The sequence below is a fragment of the Poromitra crassiceps genome, assembly GCF_964638095.1.
Source record: "Poromitra crassiceps genome assembly, chromosome: 26".
Lineage (NCBI taxonomy): Eukaryota > Metazoa > Chordata > Actinopteri > Beryciformes > Melamphaidae > Poromitra > Poromitra crassiceps.
Window position 1 is genome coordinate 1119545 of NC_139640.1, and position 17131 is coordinate 1136675.

General features: G+C 47.4%; 1 protein-coding gene across 2 annotated transcripts in view; it reads left to right on the forward strand.

The window, feature by feature from the left end:
- The first annotated feature begins 4890 nt into the window (after window positions 1-4890).
- chd4b (chromodomain helicase DNA binding protein 4b) overlaps window positions 4891-17131 on the forward strand; it is a 51708-nt gene continuing 39467 nt past the window's right edge. For both annotated transcript variants that reach the window (XM_083661360.1, XM_083661361.1), the window contains exons 1-13: window positions 4891-5157; window positions 5464-5688; window positions 6116-6234; window positions 7123-7377; window positions 7525-7640; window positions 7778-7877; window positions 8805-9027; window positions 9839-9960; window positions 10090-10213; window positions 10435-10607; window positions 11200-11445; window positions 13594-13797; window positions 16576-16787. In XM_083661360.1, coding sequence (XP_083517486.1) covers window positions 5625-5688; window positions 6116-6234; window positions 7123-7377; window positions 7525-7640; window positions 7778-7877; window positions 8805-9027; window positions 9839-9960; window positions 10090-10213; window positions 10435-10607; window positions 11200-11445; window positions 13594-13797; window positions 16576-16787 — 1958 coding nt within the window. In that variant the 5' untranslated portion in view covers window positions 4891-5157; window positions 5464-5624. The remainder of the gene's footprint in view (window positions 5158-5463; window positions 5689-6115; window positions 6235-7122; window positions 7378-7524; window positions 7641-7777; window positions 7878-8804; window positions 9028-9838; window positions 9961-10089; window positions 10214-10434; window positions 10608-11199; window positions 11446-13593; window positions 13798-16575; window positions 16788-17131) is intronic.

Sequence of the window (17131 nt, forward strand, 5' to 3'; positions counted from 1 at the left end):
ATTGCAGTATTTCTGAGAGAACTTGAAGGCAACACCGGTGCATCGATTTTTTTTTTATCCGTTTTTTGGCCATTCAAGGAGAGTATCTTGATGAGAACGGCATCAGACCGAGATGCTGTTAAGAACATGACACTTCCTGTTTGTGTGTTAAGAACAGGACACTTCCTGTTTGTGTGTTAAGAACAGGACACTTCCTGTTTGTGTGTTAAGAACATGACACTTCCTGTTTGTGTGTTAAGAACATGACACTTCCTGTTTGTGTGTTAAGAACATGACACTTCCTGTTTGTGTGTTAAGAACAGGACACTTCCTGTTTGTGTGTTAAGAACAGGACACTTCCTGTTTGTGTGTTAAGAACATGACACTTCCTGTTTGTGTGTTAAGAACATGACACTTCCTGTTTGTGTGTTAAGAACATGACACTTCCTGTTTGTGTGTTAAGAACATGACACTTCCTGTCTGTGTGTTAAGAACATGACACTCCCTGTCTGTGTGTTAAGAACATGACACTTCCTGTTTGTGTGTTAAGGACATGACACTCCCTGTTTGTGTGTTAAGGACATGACACTTCCTGTTTGTGTGTTAAGAACATGACACTTCCTGTTTGTGTGTTAAGAACATGACACTTCCTGTTTGTGTGTTAAGAACATGACACTTCCTGTTTGTGTGTTAAGAACATGACACTTCCTGTTTGTGTGTTAAGAACATGACACTCCCTGTCTGTGTGTTAAGAACATGACACTTCCTGTTTGTGTGTTAAGGACATGACACTCCCTGTTTGTGTGTTAAGAACAGGACACTTCCTGTCTGTGTGTTAAGAACATGACACTCCCTGTTTGTGTGTTAAGAACATGACACTTCCTGTTTGTGTGTTAAGAACAGGACACTTCCTGTTTGTGTGTTAAGAACATGACACTTCCTGTTTGTGTGTTAAGAACATGACACTTCCTGTTTGTGTGTTAAGAACATGACACTTCCTGTTTGTGTGTTAAGAACAGGACACTTCCTGTCTGTGTGTTAAGAACATGACACTTCCTGTTTGTGTGTTAAGAACAGGACACTTCCTGTCTGTGTGTTAAGAACAGGACACTTCCTGTTTGTGTGTTAAGAACAGGACACTTCCTGTTTGTGTGTTAAGAACATGACACTTCCTGTTTGTGTGTTAAGAACAGGACACTTCCTGTTAAGAACAGGACACTTCCTGTTTGTGTGTTATCGTGCGTTCCTTTATCGCAAAATAACTGGGATGTGGAGGCTAAATGACGTCACATCCGTTTTGTTAGCGTTCCATTTGCAGAAAAGTTGAGGTGGGAAGTTCACTGTTCACTGGTCAGATCCAGTCGCTAGCCAGGCTAGCCATTGTTAGCAATAACAGTTGATAACAAGGCATTTTGTGGCATTTTGCGCATACAAACACTGCAGCCTCATGTCCACACAGATAGAAGTAGGCTGTGCTGTGTGTACAGCTGATTTAATGAGACACAAACAAGACAGAAGTGCTAATATATTTATACGATTATATATCGCATTTATACGATTATAACTACTGTTGTTGCGCGGATCAGCCATCTTGGATTTTTTACGTTGGGGCTGCTGATCGTGCATTCCTTTATAACTGGGGACTGGTAATCTTACGACTTCAAAGGTCATGAGCTGGGCGGTGACGTCATCAGAGCTGGTATTTCCCATTCCAAACTCGTAGGAGCCTCAGCAGCCCCAACCTAAAAAATCCAAGATGGCTGCGCCACGCTAATCGTAGTAATATTGTTTAGCACTTCTGTTTTGTTTGTGTCTCATTAAATCAGCTGTACACACAGCACTGCCTAACTTCTATCTGTGTGGACATGAGGCTGCAGTGTTTGTATGCGCAAAATGCCGCGAAATGCCATGTTGTCAATTGTTATTGCTAACAATGGCTAGCCTGGCTAGCGACTGGATCTGACCAATGAACAGTGAACTTCCCAGCTCAAGTTTTCTGCAAATGGAACGCTAACAAAACGGATGTGACGTCATTTAGCCTCCACATCCCAGTTATTTTGCGATAAAGGAACGCACGATGAGGCTCCTTCGAGTTTGGAATGGGAAATACCAGCAGCTCTAGTGACGTCACGTCCCAGCTCATGAACTTTGAACCGGTAAGATTACCAGTTCCCAGTTATAAAGGAATGCACGATAAAGAACAGGACACTTCCTGTTTGTGTGCAATACACTTCCTGTTTGTGTGCAGTACTTGTCATTTTGGGTCTGCTGAGTCAGAGAAAAGAGGGGGGTTGGTTGGTTCTGGGATGCTGGGCCTTCTCCAGCATCCTGGGCCTGATTCAAAGGAAGGTGCCCACTTGATATTGCCAATGACTTGCCTATAGATAGTATTCTGTTACATCAGCACACGGCCATCTTGGTAGGAAAATAGCAGGTGATTGTAATCAATTAACAGGTGATTACAATCAAGTGACACAACCAGGCAATGAGCTGTGTGTATTGTAGCGCCATATTGGTAGGAAAATGCTTGTGATGTCACAGGAATACTATGAATACACTCACCCCTGAAAGCTAGAGCAGGTAGCTGCTGAAGGATTTGTTTCTCCCTTGTGTGAGTCCCACTGAGATGTCCATCTCTTTTGCAAGGGAGCCCTGCTGGCCAAGAGAGCAACAACACAGGCCCGGTTTTACAGGGGTGCAAAAGCACGCATTGCACCCTTATTTTAATTGTCTGCATGCTCAGTTGAAAAGAGTGGTAATTTCTTTTCTTTTTTTTTCTTTTTTTAATAAATGCTGCAGCTGCACACTTACTGTTTAAACTTGAATTATAATTGTTGTTTTTCTTTGTTCTTTGATGTGAATTTATGGCTTTTTGGCACCTGTATGTAACCTTTTAAGGTTGAGATAATTGTATTATCATTATATGGTCCAAATATTTCAGTAAAGCACTTGAAACACTTGAAATATTCTTGCTTGGCTGGTATCATTCTAGTTGAAATGATGGTAAAATGCATTATTTTTAGTAAAATAACATGTCAAATTTTTGACATGGGTCGGCCCGTGCATGTGCACCCCTTCCTATCTAGGATGCATCCCTAGTCATCTTGTTCTGGAACCGGCCCTGAACAAGCAGATACAAGGAATACAATACAAAACCACACAAGTTACACTGCAGTATACATTCACAAGGAAAGCAAACGTCTGCAGTATAGACTTTTAAAATCACTCAGAGGAATGGCGTGTTCCAGATTTGCAACTTTCTACAGCTGATCCCAGGACCATACAGCAGAACTAAGCCATCTTCCCAAATTTCGCAGAAGGCTGAGGGACAGTGAAAAGTGGTCTCATGGTGCTGTAGTGTAGATTGATGACGGTACAGCCTTGTGTTTTCTGTGGTCGTCATTTGTATTTGACATTTGTAAACTCTGAATTGGGCCCATTATATGAATAGCTACCATTGCATTATAGCGCAAGGGGTAGAAACATCATATCCTGTGTATTGATAAATACACGTGTGCAGCTGTTGGCCTGTGTTGTACTAGCTGAAGGCCAGACTACGGGCAAGTCCTAATTAAATAACAGTCCTCTTGTACTGACAGGAGGCTGGGTTCGAAGTCCTGGAGTCCTGTCCCGCAGGCTACCTGTGTGGGTCAGTCCTGTCCTGCAGGCTGTAGGGCAGCTACCTGTGTGGGTCAGTCCTGTCCTGCAGGCTGCAGGCTACCTGTGTGGGTCAGTCCTGTCCCGCAGGCTACCTGTGTGGGTCAGTCCTGTCCTGCAGGCTGCAGGCTACCTGTGTGGGTCAGTCCTGTCCTGCAGGCTGCAGGCTACCTGTGTGGGTCAGTCCTGTCCCGCAGGCTGCAGGCTGCAGGCTACCTGTGTGGGTCAGTCCTGTCCCGCAGGCTGCAGGCTACCTGTGTGGGTCAGTCCTGTCCCTGCAGGCTGCAGGCTACCTGTGTGGGTCAGTCCTGTCCCTGCAGGCTGCAGGCTACCTGTGTGGGTCAGTCCTGCCCCGCAGGCTGCAGGCTACCTGTGTGGGTCAGTCCTGCCCCGCAGGCTGCAGGCTACCTGTGTGGGTCAGTCCTGCCCCGCAGGCTGCAGGCTACCTGTGTGGGTCAGTCCTGTCCCTGCAGGCTGCAGGCTACCTGTGTGGGTCAGTCCTGTCCCTGCAGGCTGCATGCTACCTGTGTGGGTCAGTCCTGCCCCGCAGGCTGCAGGCTACCTGTGTGGGTCAGTCCTGTCCCTGCAGGCTGCAGGCTACCTGTGTGGGTCAGTCCTGTCCCTGCAGGCTGCAGGCTACCTGTGTGGGTCAGTCCTGTCCCTGCAGGCTGCAGGCTACCTGTGTGGGTCAGTCCTGTCCCTGCAGGCTGCAGGCTACCTGTGTGGGTCAAGCAGAAATGAGGTGAAGCCTCTGAGACGTCTTGGTGTACTCATGCTCATGCCAGGTGGACGTGCTCACTGAATATTATGGTCTGTCACCAGAGTTTCCCTGGAACCATGTGACTGGTGTGTGTGTGTTTTCTCTCTCTTTTCCGTTCTTGTCTTTTTGGAGTTGTATATTATGGGATGTATGCTACACTGGAGTATTATGGTCTGTCTTGGGTCTGTCAGAAAGGGCGGGGGGGGGGGAGGAGTGTCACCATGACAACGGGGTTATTGCGACTAGTGGAAAGGGGAAGAGTGTGCATGCATGCCTCGCAGAGAGAAGTGTACGTGCGTGCATGCGTGTGTGTGGTGGTGGTGGAGCTCGGGAGGGAGGTGGGGGCAGGCTGAGTATTATGGTCTGTCCGTTGCGAGGTAACTATGCAGAGTTCTGCCGAGTGTGGGAGGGGGGATTATTATGGGATGTCTGTCCCCTTTGTGTGTTGTGCGAGGATGTTAGCTAAGCTCTGCCTCTGAGTGCTGGCTGGGGGAGAGAGAGAAGGAAGGGGGACGGAACAACGTGTTTGGGTCATTATTATTATTGACGGCTCGTTTTGATTTCGCTGATTATTATCGGTGCGGGCTACTTGAATGATCGCTACATGTAACAGCTGCGTAAACAAACAAGGTAACGACGGAGTTATATCCCTGCCTGCACAGAGAGAGAGAGAGAGAGAGAGAGAGAGAGAGACGCCTCCTCGACCCGGGACTACACACACCCCACACACACACCACCACCACCACCACCACCACCACCCAGTAAGTTTCTGTGTGTAAGGATGGGGTTTGAATACTTAAAGTTTTCCTTGCTAGGTCGACATTGGCAATTTACAGCTCATTGATTGAGACGGGTGTCACACTTTCCTTCATTGTAAGCTACAAATCAACAACAGATCATATTCATCTAGTTAGCCAACTTGTTTGAGAGCGGGCAGGTGGTTAATTGGATTCCGATCAATTTAAATAATAATCAATTACCAGGATTATCAACCAATGTTTTTACCCCCCCCCCCCCCCCCCCCCTCCCCCCCCTCCTCTCTCTCTCTCTCTCTCTCTCTCTTACAGCACTCACCGCCCCCTCCCTCCCTTCCTGGACACCCCCGGTCCATTCTACAACAACGGCCCCCAACACGTCATTTTCCCTCCTCCCTTGCCGACTGAGCAGCAAGGTTTGAGAGGAGAGATCGATTCGATCGGCAAAGAAATACAAATAAAAAGCCTAAAACATGTCGGGTAGCGAGGATGAGAGGGGAGACTTTGGACCTACAGACGAGCGCTCACTTCTTCACGGTAAAAGCTCGCTTTGGAAAAGCACCATCGCCTTCAATGCGAAGCGGCTAACGTTAGCTAGCTAGCCGCTGCTGCTCCGTCACTCGCCATGATAGATTAGTTAGCAAGTGCTGCTTATAGTTTTGTTTTTTAATTGATCGCGCTTATTGCAGCGACTTGTATCGTGTCTTGTTGTGAACTGTCAAAGTTTCAACGATAGTGTTTGTTTACGGCGGGCAAGTTTCAACCTGTGCTGTTGTGGTGGCATTCGCTGTGTAGCCTACAATGTGTGTGTGTGTGAGACTGTTTGTGTGCACGACCATTTTGCCCAAGTTGTGCGAGTGAGTGCGCGGTGGCCTCTACTCTGGTGCCTACTACCCGTGTGTCCAGGTAGACTGTCATCTATACTACGTCTGTCTGTCTCTAATGAATCCATGTCTTTGGGCAGATGCGGATGAGCCAGAGGATGCTGTCTCTGAAGTGGAGGTACCCAAGGCGAAGAAGAAGAAGAAAGCCAAAAAGAGCAGGGAGAGCAGGAGCAGCAAGAGGCAGAGACCTGTCAGAGAGGTAACCTTGGTAGTTATTATCTCCGGCAAGGGCTGCCAAACCTTTTCAAGGACCTCCGAAATAGATTGATCAAACTGCACCTCAAGGAATCACATGTTCCAAGACGGTGAGGCCGTTTACACCTGGCGCTAACATGCGTTTTCTGTGATCAGATTGCAATCGGATTGTGTTTTATCACTTGAAATGCCAGGCGTAAACACCCCCCAAAACGCATTGAAGAAGGATTGCAATCTGATCGGCCAAACCACCTCCGGAGGTGGTCAGGGATGCATTGTGTACACATTGAACACGAGTGTAAATGCAATGTGTCCTCTCAATCTGGATACAGCGACTTTATGCGGATTGTGAGGACAACCATTTCTGCAATCTGATTGCAATCGGATTGCAATCTGATGGCAGAAACCACATGTTAACGCCAGGTGTAAATGGCCTCATTGTGTCCCAGGGCCCTCCATCTGATAAGAGTTTTGCTTTTAGATGTTCTATTACAGAACGTGTATTAAACCCAGGACCAAAATAGTCTTACATTCTGTCACTAGCACTACGTTACTTTTGGATGAAATCTAGTGAAAATTAATTGATGGGATGTGATGATGTATTACATGTGAGTTTCATTCATCACAGATGTTGTATTAATGGCTGGATAAAATAGAATATAGAGAAACACTTATCTTGAAATGTGTGATCAATCCGGTGACCAATTAAGCCCCACAGATGACATGGCAGATAAGAGCAGTGTGACGTCGACCATGTGATGGCACCACAATTTACAATTAAAATGATCAACAAAAATATATTAGCACCACTGCCTTCCTACAGGCAACTAAAGGTTCAGGGATATGAAATAATCAGTGAACCAAAGAACGATGCTCTCTGTGTGTGTTGAAGGAGTTGCCAGTCAGCTCCCCAGAGCCCCTGGTTAGAGTGGAAGCGGCAGAGAGGCATGCAGACGAGGGAGGAGCGCGGTCAGAAAGTGAAGGGAGCGATTATGCCCCCGGGAGGAAGAAGAAGAAGCGCTCCAGCTCTGCGAAAGAGAAGAAGAAAGGCGGCGCGGAGAAAGGAGGCGGCTCGTCCAGCTCCAAGAGCAAACGTAAAGATCCAGAACCAGAGGAGGACGACGATGACGACGATGAAGATTGTCAGGTAAGAATAAAGGCAGACTCGGTCAGTTTGTAGAGCGGACAGTTATTTCCTGCAGGGCTGACAGGAGTTGCGGGGCAAACGCCTCCAACTTAAACCCGAAATGCCAACTAACCTCCCCACTGCCTATTCTGCCCAACCACCTTCAAGCCTAAAAGCTCCGGCCAGCTGTTGGAGGCGTGGGGCATGAAGGACATCGACCATGTCTTTACTCAGGAAGACTACAGCTCCCTCACCAACTACAAGGCCTTCAGCCAGTTTGTCAGGTGGGGCTTCCCATTTCTTACACTTGTTAAGAGTCGATATTAGTCTTTGCCTCTCTGTCGTCACTGAGAAGTCATGCGTTTGTTAGGAAAATATCAATCAAAACTCACTCTATTTCTGGTCCATTTTATGCCTCTAGGCCGCTCATTGCAGCGAAGAACCCCAAGATCGCCGTTTCTAAGATGATGACTTTGATGATGGCCAAGTGGAGAGAGTTCAGCACAAACAACCCTCTCAAGGTATTGTCAACATGGTTACAAGGCTACCTTACCACGTCCTGTGAGAGATTTGTCATTTATACAATGCGTTATCATCTCCTGTATATATGAAAAATCGATGCAGCATAGCACAACGATATTTTGCGTGGCACTATATCGTATCGCACGAATGCAAAGTATTGCGATATTTTTTTCTTATATAAATTGTCAAGTGCATCATGCAGCATTTATGACAGTGTTGGTCAGTCTGTTTGCTTGACAATCCCAAGTGAGATGAACAGACTGGAAACTTTATGCTATTAGAGAAAACATGTTGACAGAGTTTCTTACTTTGGGGACATCATTTGCAGTTAAAAAAAGGTAATGACCCGCAATCATTTTTTTAAAATCGCAATAATATTGTATCGTGACTTAAGTATCGTGATAATATCATATCGTGAGGACTCTGGTGATTCCTCCCCAACTAACTTAACATATACTGTGATTAGGGATGGGGCCGATCCGATCCAATATCGGTATCGGGTGCCGCTATTGGCACTAATTCACGGATCGGATCGGATCGGAATCCGTAAAAAAAAATATATCTATCTATATATATATATTTTTTTTTTTTCTTTTTGCAATTCCAGCAATCTCTGGCCGTAATTTGCCCATGTATAATAGTATCCTTCTTTGCCTTGTATATTTTCTTAATTTTGTCTGCTTTTTGCAAGGTATATTTAAAAAAAAATCTTTAATTGGCCAACTCTTTGCCTATACTGTATATTCAAGATATTGGTATCGGCATAATATCGGTATCGGCAGATATCCAAATTCAGGTATCGGAATCGTATCGGAAGTGAAAACAGTGGATCGGTGCATCCCTAACTGTGATAGATTTGTCATTTATAGGATGTACGTGACGGTAGAAAGCAGCCTCTCTGACTCTGGTGTTCTGTCTTCCTGTAGGGTTCTGCCTCTGCCAATGCAGCCCTGGCAGCTGCCAACGTGGCTGCGGCTGTAGAGAGCATGGTGGTTGCAGGGGCGGATGGAGGGGCAGCAGAGACTGGGGCTGCCGCCTCGCCTGCGCCCGCGCCTGCTCCTGCGCCTGCTCCTGTTTCTGTCGCTGCACCGCCACCTGCTGCGCCCCCCGTGCCCCCACTCCGCAAGGCCAAGACCAAAGAGGGCAAAGGTAACGCCGCCACGCGCGGGATAAACGTGCGAGTTTTCTCTGATCGTAACCCGATCGTTACATGTGAACGCAACTGAAAAGATGGTTTCTAAGCTGTGTGAAGCCGTGTTCACACCGAGATATTTATTTTTCTCTCCGTCGCTCGATTCAACCCTTTGGAATCGCTCTGTTTAAATCGCTCGTCAACAGGCACAATAATTGACGGACATCTGGGGGCTATAACGTTACGCAATGTCATGATATTTGTCCACTACGAGCCACCGTAGTTGTTTACAAGCTAAGCCTATCAGCGTGCTCCTAACGCGAGCTACATACCGGTAGTACAGACTTCACTTCATGTCAGCTGTCAGCCTGTCAATCAGCTGTCAATGCGGTTTGTTGCCACACAATAAACCAGCGGTTTGTTCCAAGCCAGTGTGATCCTTGACTCACTCTCACACGGCAGCCAATCAGCGTTGAACAGCGAGCGACTGATGCCAGCGTAGTTGGGATATTTCATCTCGGGCGACGAGCGAATTTTCTCCCTATCGCTCTGTCTCTGTCGCTCGGACGCCCAGCGATTCTTCTCCCGGGCGAATATACGCTCAATCACTCGTTTGCATCGACTTTGTATGTAAACTCGATGCCAGCGAAAAACTTTAATAGGTCGGTGTGAATGCAGCTTGGATATCTCATTTTGTTATTGTCACTGGTGTATGAAAATGTACTATTTACTTTTTTATACAAATGGCCATTTAATGGTTTTTTTCTTAATTTAACTGAATGAATGTCGGTCTGGATTCCCATCTCATACATAACGGTGTCTTCTCAGGTCCCAATGCTCGCAAGAAATCGAAGACCACGCCGAAACCTCTGCCAAAGCCCAAAGCCAAGAAGGTGGCTCCACTCAAGATCAAACTGGGCGGCCTCAACAGCAAGAGGAAGCGCTCCTCTGTAAGATACCGTTTCTTTCACTCTATTCTTAATGTTTTCGAAAACATTAAAGATTCGAGAACGAGACCATCCTTTCACCTCACGAATGATCATTCTCGCCATCCTCTCTCTCCCTCTCTCTGTCTCCAGAGCGATGAAGATGAGCCGGATGTGGACAGCGACTTTGACGACGGCAGTTTCTCCGTGTCCGACGGCTCCAACCGCAGCAGCCGCTCCAAGAAGAAGCCCAAGGGCGCTAAGAAAAAGAAGAAAGGTCGGCATGCAAATAATAACGTAAAAAAAAATCCGTTTCGTTATCGGGCATAATTATGGTCGTTGCAAATATTTCGGTTATTCTTCGTCGAACGAGGAACAGGGTTTGTACGAGATAGCAGTGAAGGTTTCAGTGGGTTTTTGCACACCGTGTGTGGTCCAGTTCCTTTATCCCTCACACATTTTTTTCGGTCCTTCTTCTGTGTTATGTCCTCTCCTCAGTGGAGACGGAGGAGGGCGACGGCTACGAGACGGACCACCAGGACTACTGCGAGGTGTGTCAGCAGGGAGGCGAGATCATCCTGTGCGACACCTGTCCCCGAGCCTACCACATGGTCTGCCTGGACCCCGACATGGAGAAGGCGCCCGAGGGCAAGTGGAGCTGCCCGCACTGCGTGAGTACTGTAATACCACCGCCCCCCCCCACCACACACACACACTTTGTCGTGAAGACCAGTAAGTCATAGGTTAGACAGGATTAGGCTTAAAACCCTCAGTCTGGAGCAGCACGGAAAAAACTACAACTGTTCAGGGTGTTGGGTGGGTGTCGGTTGTTAATTGTAATTTTAAACATTTGTTTTAAACATGTCCTTCCCTCTTCCTTTGTCCTTCACTGCCCCCCACCGCCACTCCCACCACCCCCCCCCCCCCCCACCTAAACCCTGTGCTCATGTTCCCGGCTGTCCTCTCCCATTCCCCCCACCGCACGCCTTGCGCCCCCCCATCCCCCATTTCCTCTCCTCTCCCCTCCCCTTACCCCTCCCACCCCCACACTCCACACGCAAACATGCACACACCCCCGCCCCCCTCCTGCTGTTGTTCAATCCCCCCCCTGCACCCCCCTCCCTTTTCCCTCTCTCTCTGTTCCGCATACCTTCCCCGCCTGTCTGCCCTCCCCTCCCCTCCCCTCCCCTCCCCTCCCCTCCCCTCCCCTCCCCTCCCCTCCCCTCCCCTCCCCTCCCCGTCCCTGTGTATCCCTGCCACCAGGAGAAGGAGGGGATCCAGTGGGAGGCCAGGGAGGAGCTGTCCGAGGGCGAGGCGGAGGACGAGGAGGAGCGGAGGGACGAGGGGGTGGAGGAGGAGGACGACCACCACATCGAGTTCTGCAGGGTGTGCAAGGATGGAGGGGAGCTGCTGTGCTGTGACACCTGCCCCTCCTCCTACCACATCCACTGCCTCAACCCCCCCCTGCCCGAGATCCCCAACGGAGAGTGGATCTGCCCCCGCTGCATGGTGAGCGCTACTGCGCGCCGGCGCGTACGACGAGCCTGCGCATGTGCGTGTGTGTGCGTGCGTGCGTGCGTGTGTGTGTGGGTGGGTGTGCACGTGGCTTTGCAGATTTCATCTTGTGCGTGTTTGTGCGAGAGAGAAAAAGACGGCGGCTTTTTTACTTTGTGTGGGCGGGTTAACCTACAGCATTTAAAGAAAAGACTGTGCCAGCCGTGGCAGTTATACATTTAAAGGAACACTCTGCCCATTTTCAACCAGCTTTGTATCATTAGAACACCAGTAGTATATCAGAAAACTGTAAACGGTTTTGAAGTCTGTCATTTAATTTGACAGTTATTGAGTGTTCAAGTGTGCACCCGTGACATCACTGGTCCACACTAACTCAAATGAATAACTCATTAACTCAAATCAACTCTCAATAACTGTCAAACTAGATGAATGACTTCAGTTTGACAGTTATTGAGAGTTGATTTGAGTTAATGAGTTATTAATTTGAGTTAGTGTGGACCAGTGATGTCACTGGTCCAACACTTAATAACTGTCAAATTAAATGACAGACTTCAAAACAGTTTACAGTTTTCTGATATACTACTGATGTTCTAATTACCGTATACAAAGCTGGTTGAAAATGGGCAGAGTGTTCCTTTAACTTTTTTTTCCTAATTTCCTAATGTTCTGATAAATCAGCATACATTTTCAAAATGGCATTACATGTGACTAGGGTTGTCAAAAGTATCGACACTATCTAGAAGTATCAATACTAACATTTTTAAATGGATACAATACTCGTTTGCAACAGGTATCGATATAGTATCCGATAAGTATCAATACAAACATTTTGAAACGGATACAACACTCATTTGCAACAGTTTCGATTTCGATACCAGCAGCGCTTTCTCTTAATGAAAAATCACTGATTTTTTCCCTCCCTATCATTGGTGGGTATCTGTTGCTTCAACAAGCTAAACGTGTTCTGATAGGCTGATGGCTAGAGCAAGGCTAATCTGCTGTCAGTGCAAAGTTTTAATGAGTTTTATCAGGCCTAGATTATGGAGAAGTGTGCATCTGTCCGTCCATCTGTCTAACTTGATTTTTGATGTGTCGTCATCACGTGGTATCGGAAATGGTATTGAGTATCGATATTTTCCTGGGTATCGGTATCGAAGTAGAAATTCTAGTATCGTGACATCCCTACATGTGACATGTTTCTGTTCATTGATAAGCCATTGCTGTCGTCAAGTCAAAGTCTGAGTCACCAAAGACGAGTCCGAGTGGAGTTCCCATTATCTGAGTCCTGACACACCAAGTCCAAGTCATCAGAGTTCAAGTCCAAGTCATCAGAGTTCAAGTCAAAGTCAACTCACGAGTCCTGAAAATGTGTCCAGGACTCGAACTTGAGTCCAAGTCTGACTCGTAGGGGTGCTCCGATCCGGCTAAGCCACGATCCGATCCGATTCCGATTCCTGGGGTCACGATCCAATTCCAGAATCGATTCTCGATTCCAACGATTCTCGATTCCAGAATCTAGAATCGATTCTCAATGATGTAGTTTTATATTGCAATAACACACAAAGGTAAATCTAAGACAAAAAATGACAAATGTATTAATGCTGAACTTCAAATTCAACTTCTGAAGTATTACAGTCAGGGCCTAAATTCATTTTGCAATATGAGTGGGTTAATTTAAGCGTAAGTATCAGTAAGTGGCACAGGATTCTCAAAGCCTGTATTGAGGGTCATACGAACAAAAATGCACTCTTGAAGCTAAAAAAAAATCCAAAACAAACAAGTTAATTATTTACATTTTTACTTCAATGTAGAACAGTCATTTCTTACACATGAGATTACTTTTAGCCTTTTAGTCATAATGGTTATTGAAAGATATTCCAGACTGAAATGTTATAACAGAAGTGGAGTATTGGCCAGAATGACATGAACATTTGGACACTTATTCAGCCGGTATCTTGCATGTTGCGTTCAGGTGCACTGTAAAAAAAAAGAAGAAGAATCTATTCTTGGGAGTTTGGAATCGATCCAGGAATCGTGGCATTAACTTTCAATAATCGATTTTTTGGAGCACCCCTACTGACTCAACTCCACTGTGCTAAGCATCGTAGGCCTAATGATCTCCTCTTCCCCCCTGCCTTCCAGTGTCCACCTATGAAGGGCAAAGTCCAGAAGGTTTTAACGTGGCGCTGGGGGGAGCCGCCCGCCCCCACGCCCGTCCCGCGGCCTGCCGACCTGCCCGCTGAAGCCCCCGACCCCCCACCGCTGGCCGGCCGCAGGGAGAGGGAGTTCTTCGTCAAATGGTGCAACATGTCCTACTGGCACTGCTCATGGGTGCAGGAGCTACAGGTAACCACACACAAACACACGTTCTCTCTCTTTGTGTCTGAGAAAGTGTATCCTACCTGTTATGGATGTTAATATTCTAAAATACATACTACAGCATGCGCTGGGACGCGTCATCAGTGATGTTATCTGGGGTCGTAAGGTGTTTCGGGTCTCTCAACATCATACACCCTCGCCCAGTAGACCCAGCCGAGGCCGATTAAGACCCCGACCCGCGTCCCAGAAGCAGCCGCTCACGGATCAGCCTTCCTACTCTGTCTGCAACGTTGCCCGCGGAAGGGTTGATCATGCCCCAATCCGCTGCAATAGAGCTAGTGCTACACCGCAGTATTGGCACTTCGGTGCATGGAGGATCTAGGCTCTGTGGGTAACTCCCGGCCGTGCTCCTCCTTCGTCTCACCAGACCCTCACGGGGCAAAGGCAATCCAGAGGCTGAGAGGATGCCTCAAGGACGCCTCAAGAGGGCCTGTGCGCTGCACGTCATTCGCCTGCGGCGAGCACCTCGCTCTAGCCTGAAGGACCCCAGGCCGCGCCGATCTTTGCACAGATTTTCAGGAGGCTGATCCGTAGCGTGCAATTTTTTTGTTTTTAATAACGTTTTCAGAATGCGAGACGGACTGTCAGTTTGAGTACAGAGCTATTGCATCGGCAAATGACAGACATGATGTGATGTGCACATTAGACGCATTAGGGGACAGTCACACCAAAAGCGTTTTTTTTTCAGTCAGAACGCTATGAAAATCATGTTGAGAGCGCTTCCATTGTGCACAAAACACAGCGCACTGAGCGTTTTTTTCTGCTGTTTGTTTCTCCCTGCAGTCGCGTGCAGTACAGATCAGAACACAACGACCACACGGACGGTAGCCAGCTGGTTTTGTCTGTTTGATGTTGTTCACTGTCAACATGAAAGCCAGATTATTGCCAATTCTGGCAGCAGCGGAGTTTAAAAATCCCTCGGGAGGAGAGAAGGTAGTATGAGTGAAAAAGACGAGCAGGGCGCTTTTCCTCTAATGTTCAAATTTTTTCACCTTTAAAGCGGCCAGAGAGAGAGCGTAGATAGATAGCTGAGATAGATGGAACATCGCTTTTTATACCTCAGCACATTTGCGGTATGACATCATTGATGACCTCACAAGGTCCCGGGAGGTATGACATCATTGATGACCTCACAAGGTCACGTCTGATATCACACAGTCTGGAGACAGCCTGCCCTAGACCGTCTGACATCACCGATGACCTCACAGGGGGAACTCTGACATCACCGATGACCTCACAAGGTGAACTCTGTCACGGCGGTGACATCATCGTTGGGTCGCGGGCTCCTTCGGTTCGTGAACAGGCCTGATGGTGGGGCCTTACGGAGCCTTTTCTACAGCGCTCCTCCAAAAACAACAGACGCCACCAGCGTTATTAGTGGGGCTGGTGGTAATTTCTATAAATATAGCTAAATCTATTAGTTAGCCGCATATAGCATCACGCTAACGTTATAATCGGCAGACTCACCACCGCAGCTAACTGCAGTCAAACAATAATGTTCCATGACCATAAGCATAACGGTAGTAACGTTAGGGTTGCATTACTTCACACAAGACGCTAATGTTAGCAGAGTTTCTGACCAGGTGGTAAATCCATTAGCAAGCAGCTAACGCTATCTGGTCAAAACCACATTACAGTAGCTACAAGCAGCAAGGCCCCTCCATGAACCGAAAACACAGTCCCGACTCTAGTTTCCCCCCAATGTAGGTCACATTGCTGCTGTCTGGCCAGACGGGCTTCACTAGATAAATATTTATTTATTTATTTTGTGTGGACTTTTTTCTGGACTCTGTGTTGTTGTTGTTTGCTTTTGCTAGCAGCTAGCGACGAACATAACGTTAGCCACTTCCTGTTAGCCGTCTTCTTCGTTGGTATTTCCGCCGGAGCCATGAGGACAAGGCGGCAATCCTGCAATATCTTTGCAATGGGTGAACGCAGAGAGACGCGGCTGGGCTCGTTTTTTAAGTTAAGGAACGGCGCATTCACTCACTGGTAATAGAAAATACTTTGTGAACGTTTATTTTCCTGCCAAACTTACAGATAGGACCTTTAAGGGGTATGAACATGATCCAGGGAAACAGCTGTCCGGGCACAAATAGTATCTTCAACTTCGCTAGCCGGGGATCGTCCATTCTAAGTAATGTAGTACATTTTAATATTCCCGGTTAACGGTTAATGATCAGTTAACGAGGGTCGGCTATCGGTCAGAAAATAAATACATAATCTAAATTAGCACCCCTACTACCCTGTGGTTGAGAATGTGCTGTTTGAATTTTTCTGGATGCACGCACATGCGTGTGCGCGCATACATACTGTACACACACACACACATGTTTTATGTTTTCACACTGTCCATATAGGTTGAGGCCACGTCTCGTCATAGACGCTGGGTTAGCTGGCTCAGCCTTGCTGGGGGCGGGGTCAGGGTGGGGTAAATTCCCCCGTTCTATCCATTCAGCAAAGTTAGAACTTAGCTGATAGCCCAGCCCAGGCAGACACGATCGGGGATTTAACCACCGCAGTAAACGCACATCTGAGCAGACGTCTTGTGTTCTGCTCCAGAACCCCCAAACCTGTAGTTTAGAGCCGCAGCACCGTCTTTTGGTGAGTCGGCCCGTGAGATATATCGGCGGTTTTACCCCACTCGCGCGCCAACCGTTTAACATTTTGTGGGCGTTCCCAGACATGCGGACTGTCTCTATCCTCACTTCCTCTTTCCTTAACCTCTTTCCTTCTCTTCCTCAGTTGGAGCTGAACTGCCAGGTGATGTTCCGTAACTACCAGAGGAAGACCGACATGGACGAACCGCCGCCGGTGGACTTTGGAGGCGAGGGTGACGACGACAAGAGCACCAAGAGGAAGAACAAGGACCCGCTCTTTGTCCACATGGAGGAGGAGTTCTACCGCTATGGAGTCAAGATGGAGTGGCTTCAGATCCACCGCATCCTCAACCACAGGTCTATCATCTATAATCTCTCTCATGAAATAGTTATGCATATTATATATTTAAGCAATATAGCATGAGAGCCAGTGTGTTGTGGCAAATATATCCCGCTGATCAGCTGTTATCGGCCGAGTGGGATAACTGCTGAGCAGCGGGATATATGCCACAACACACGCTGCTCGAGTGCTATATTGCTTTTATAAAACGGTTTCCAAGTATGATAATATAATAATAATAATAATACTATAAGTCCGACTGGCATGGTATTCTGATAGAGTCAGTTGAAACACTACTGTAAGGCGGGACCGCAAGAACGTGCGGGTGATTTGATTGGATCGTTCTGGAGACTGAAGTTGA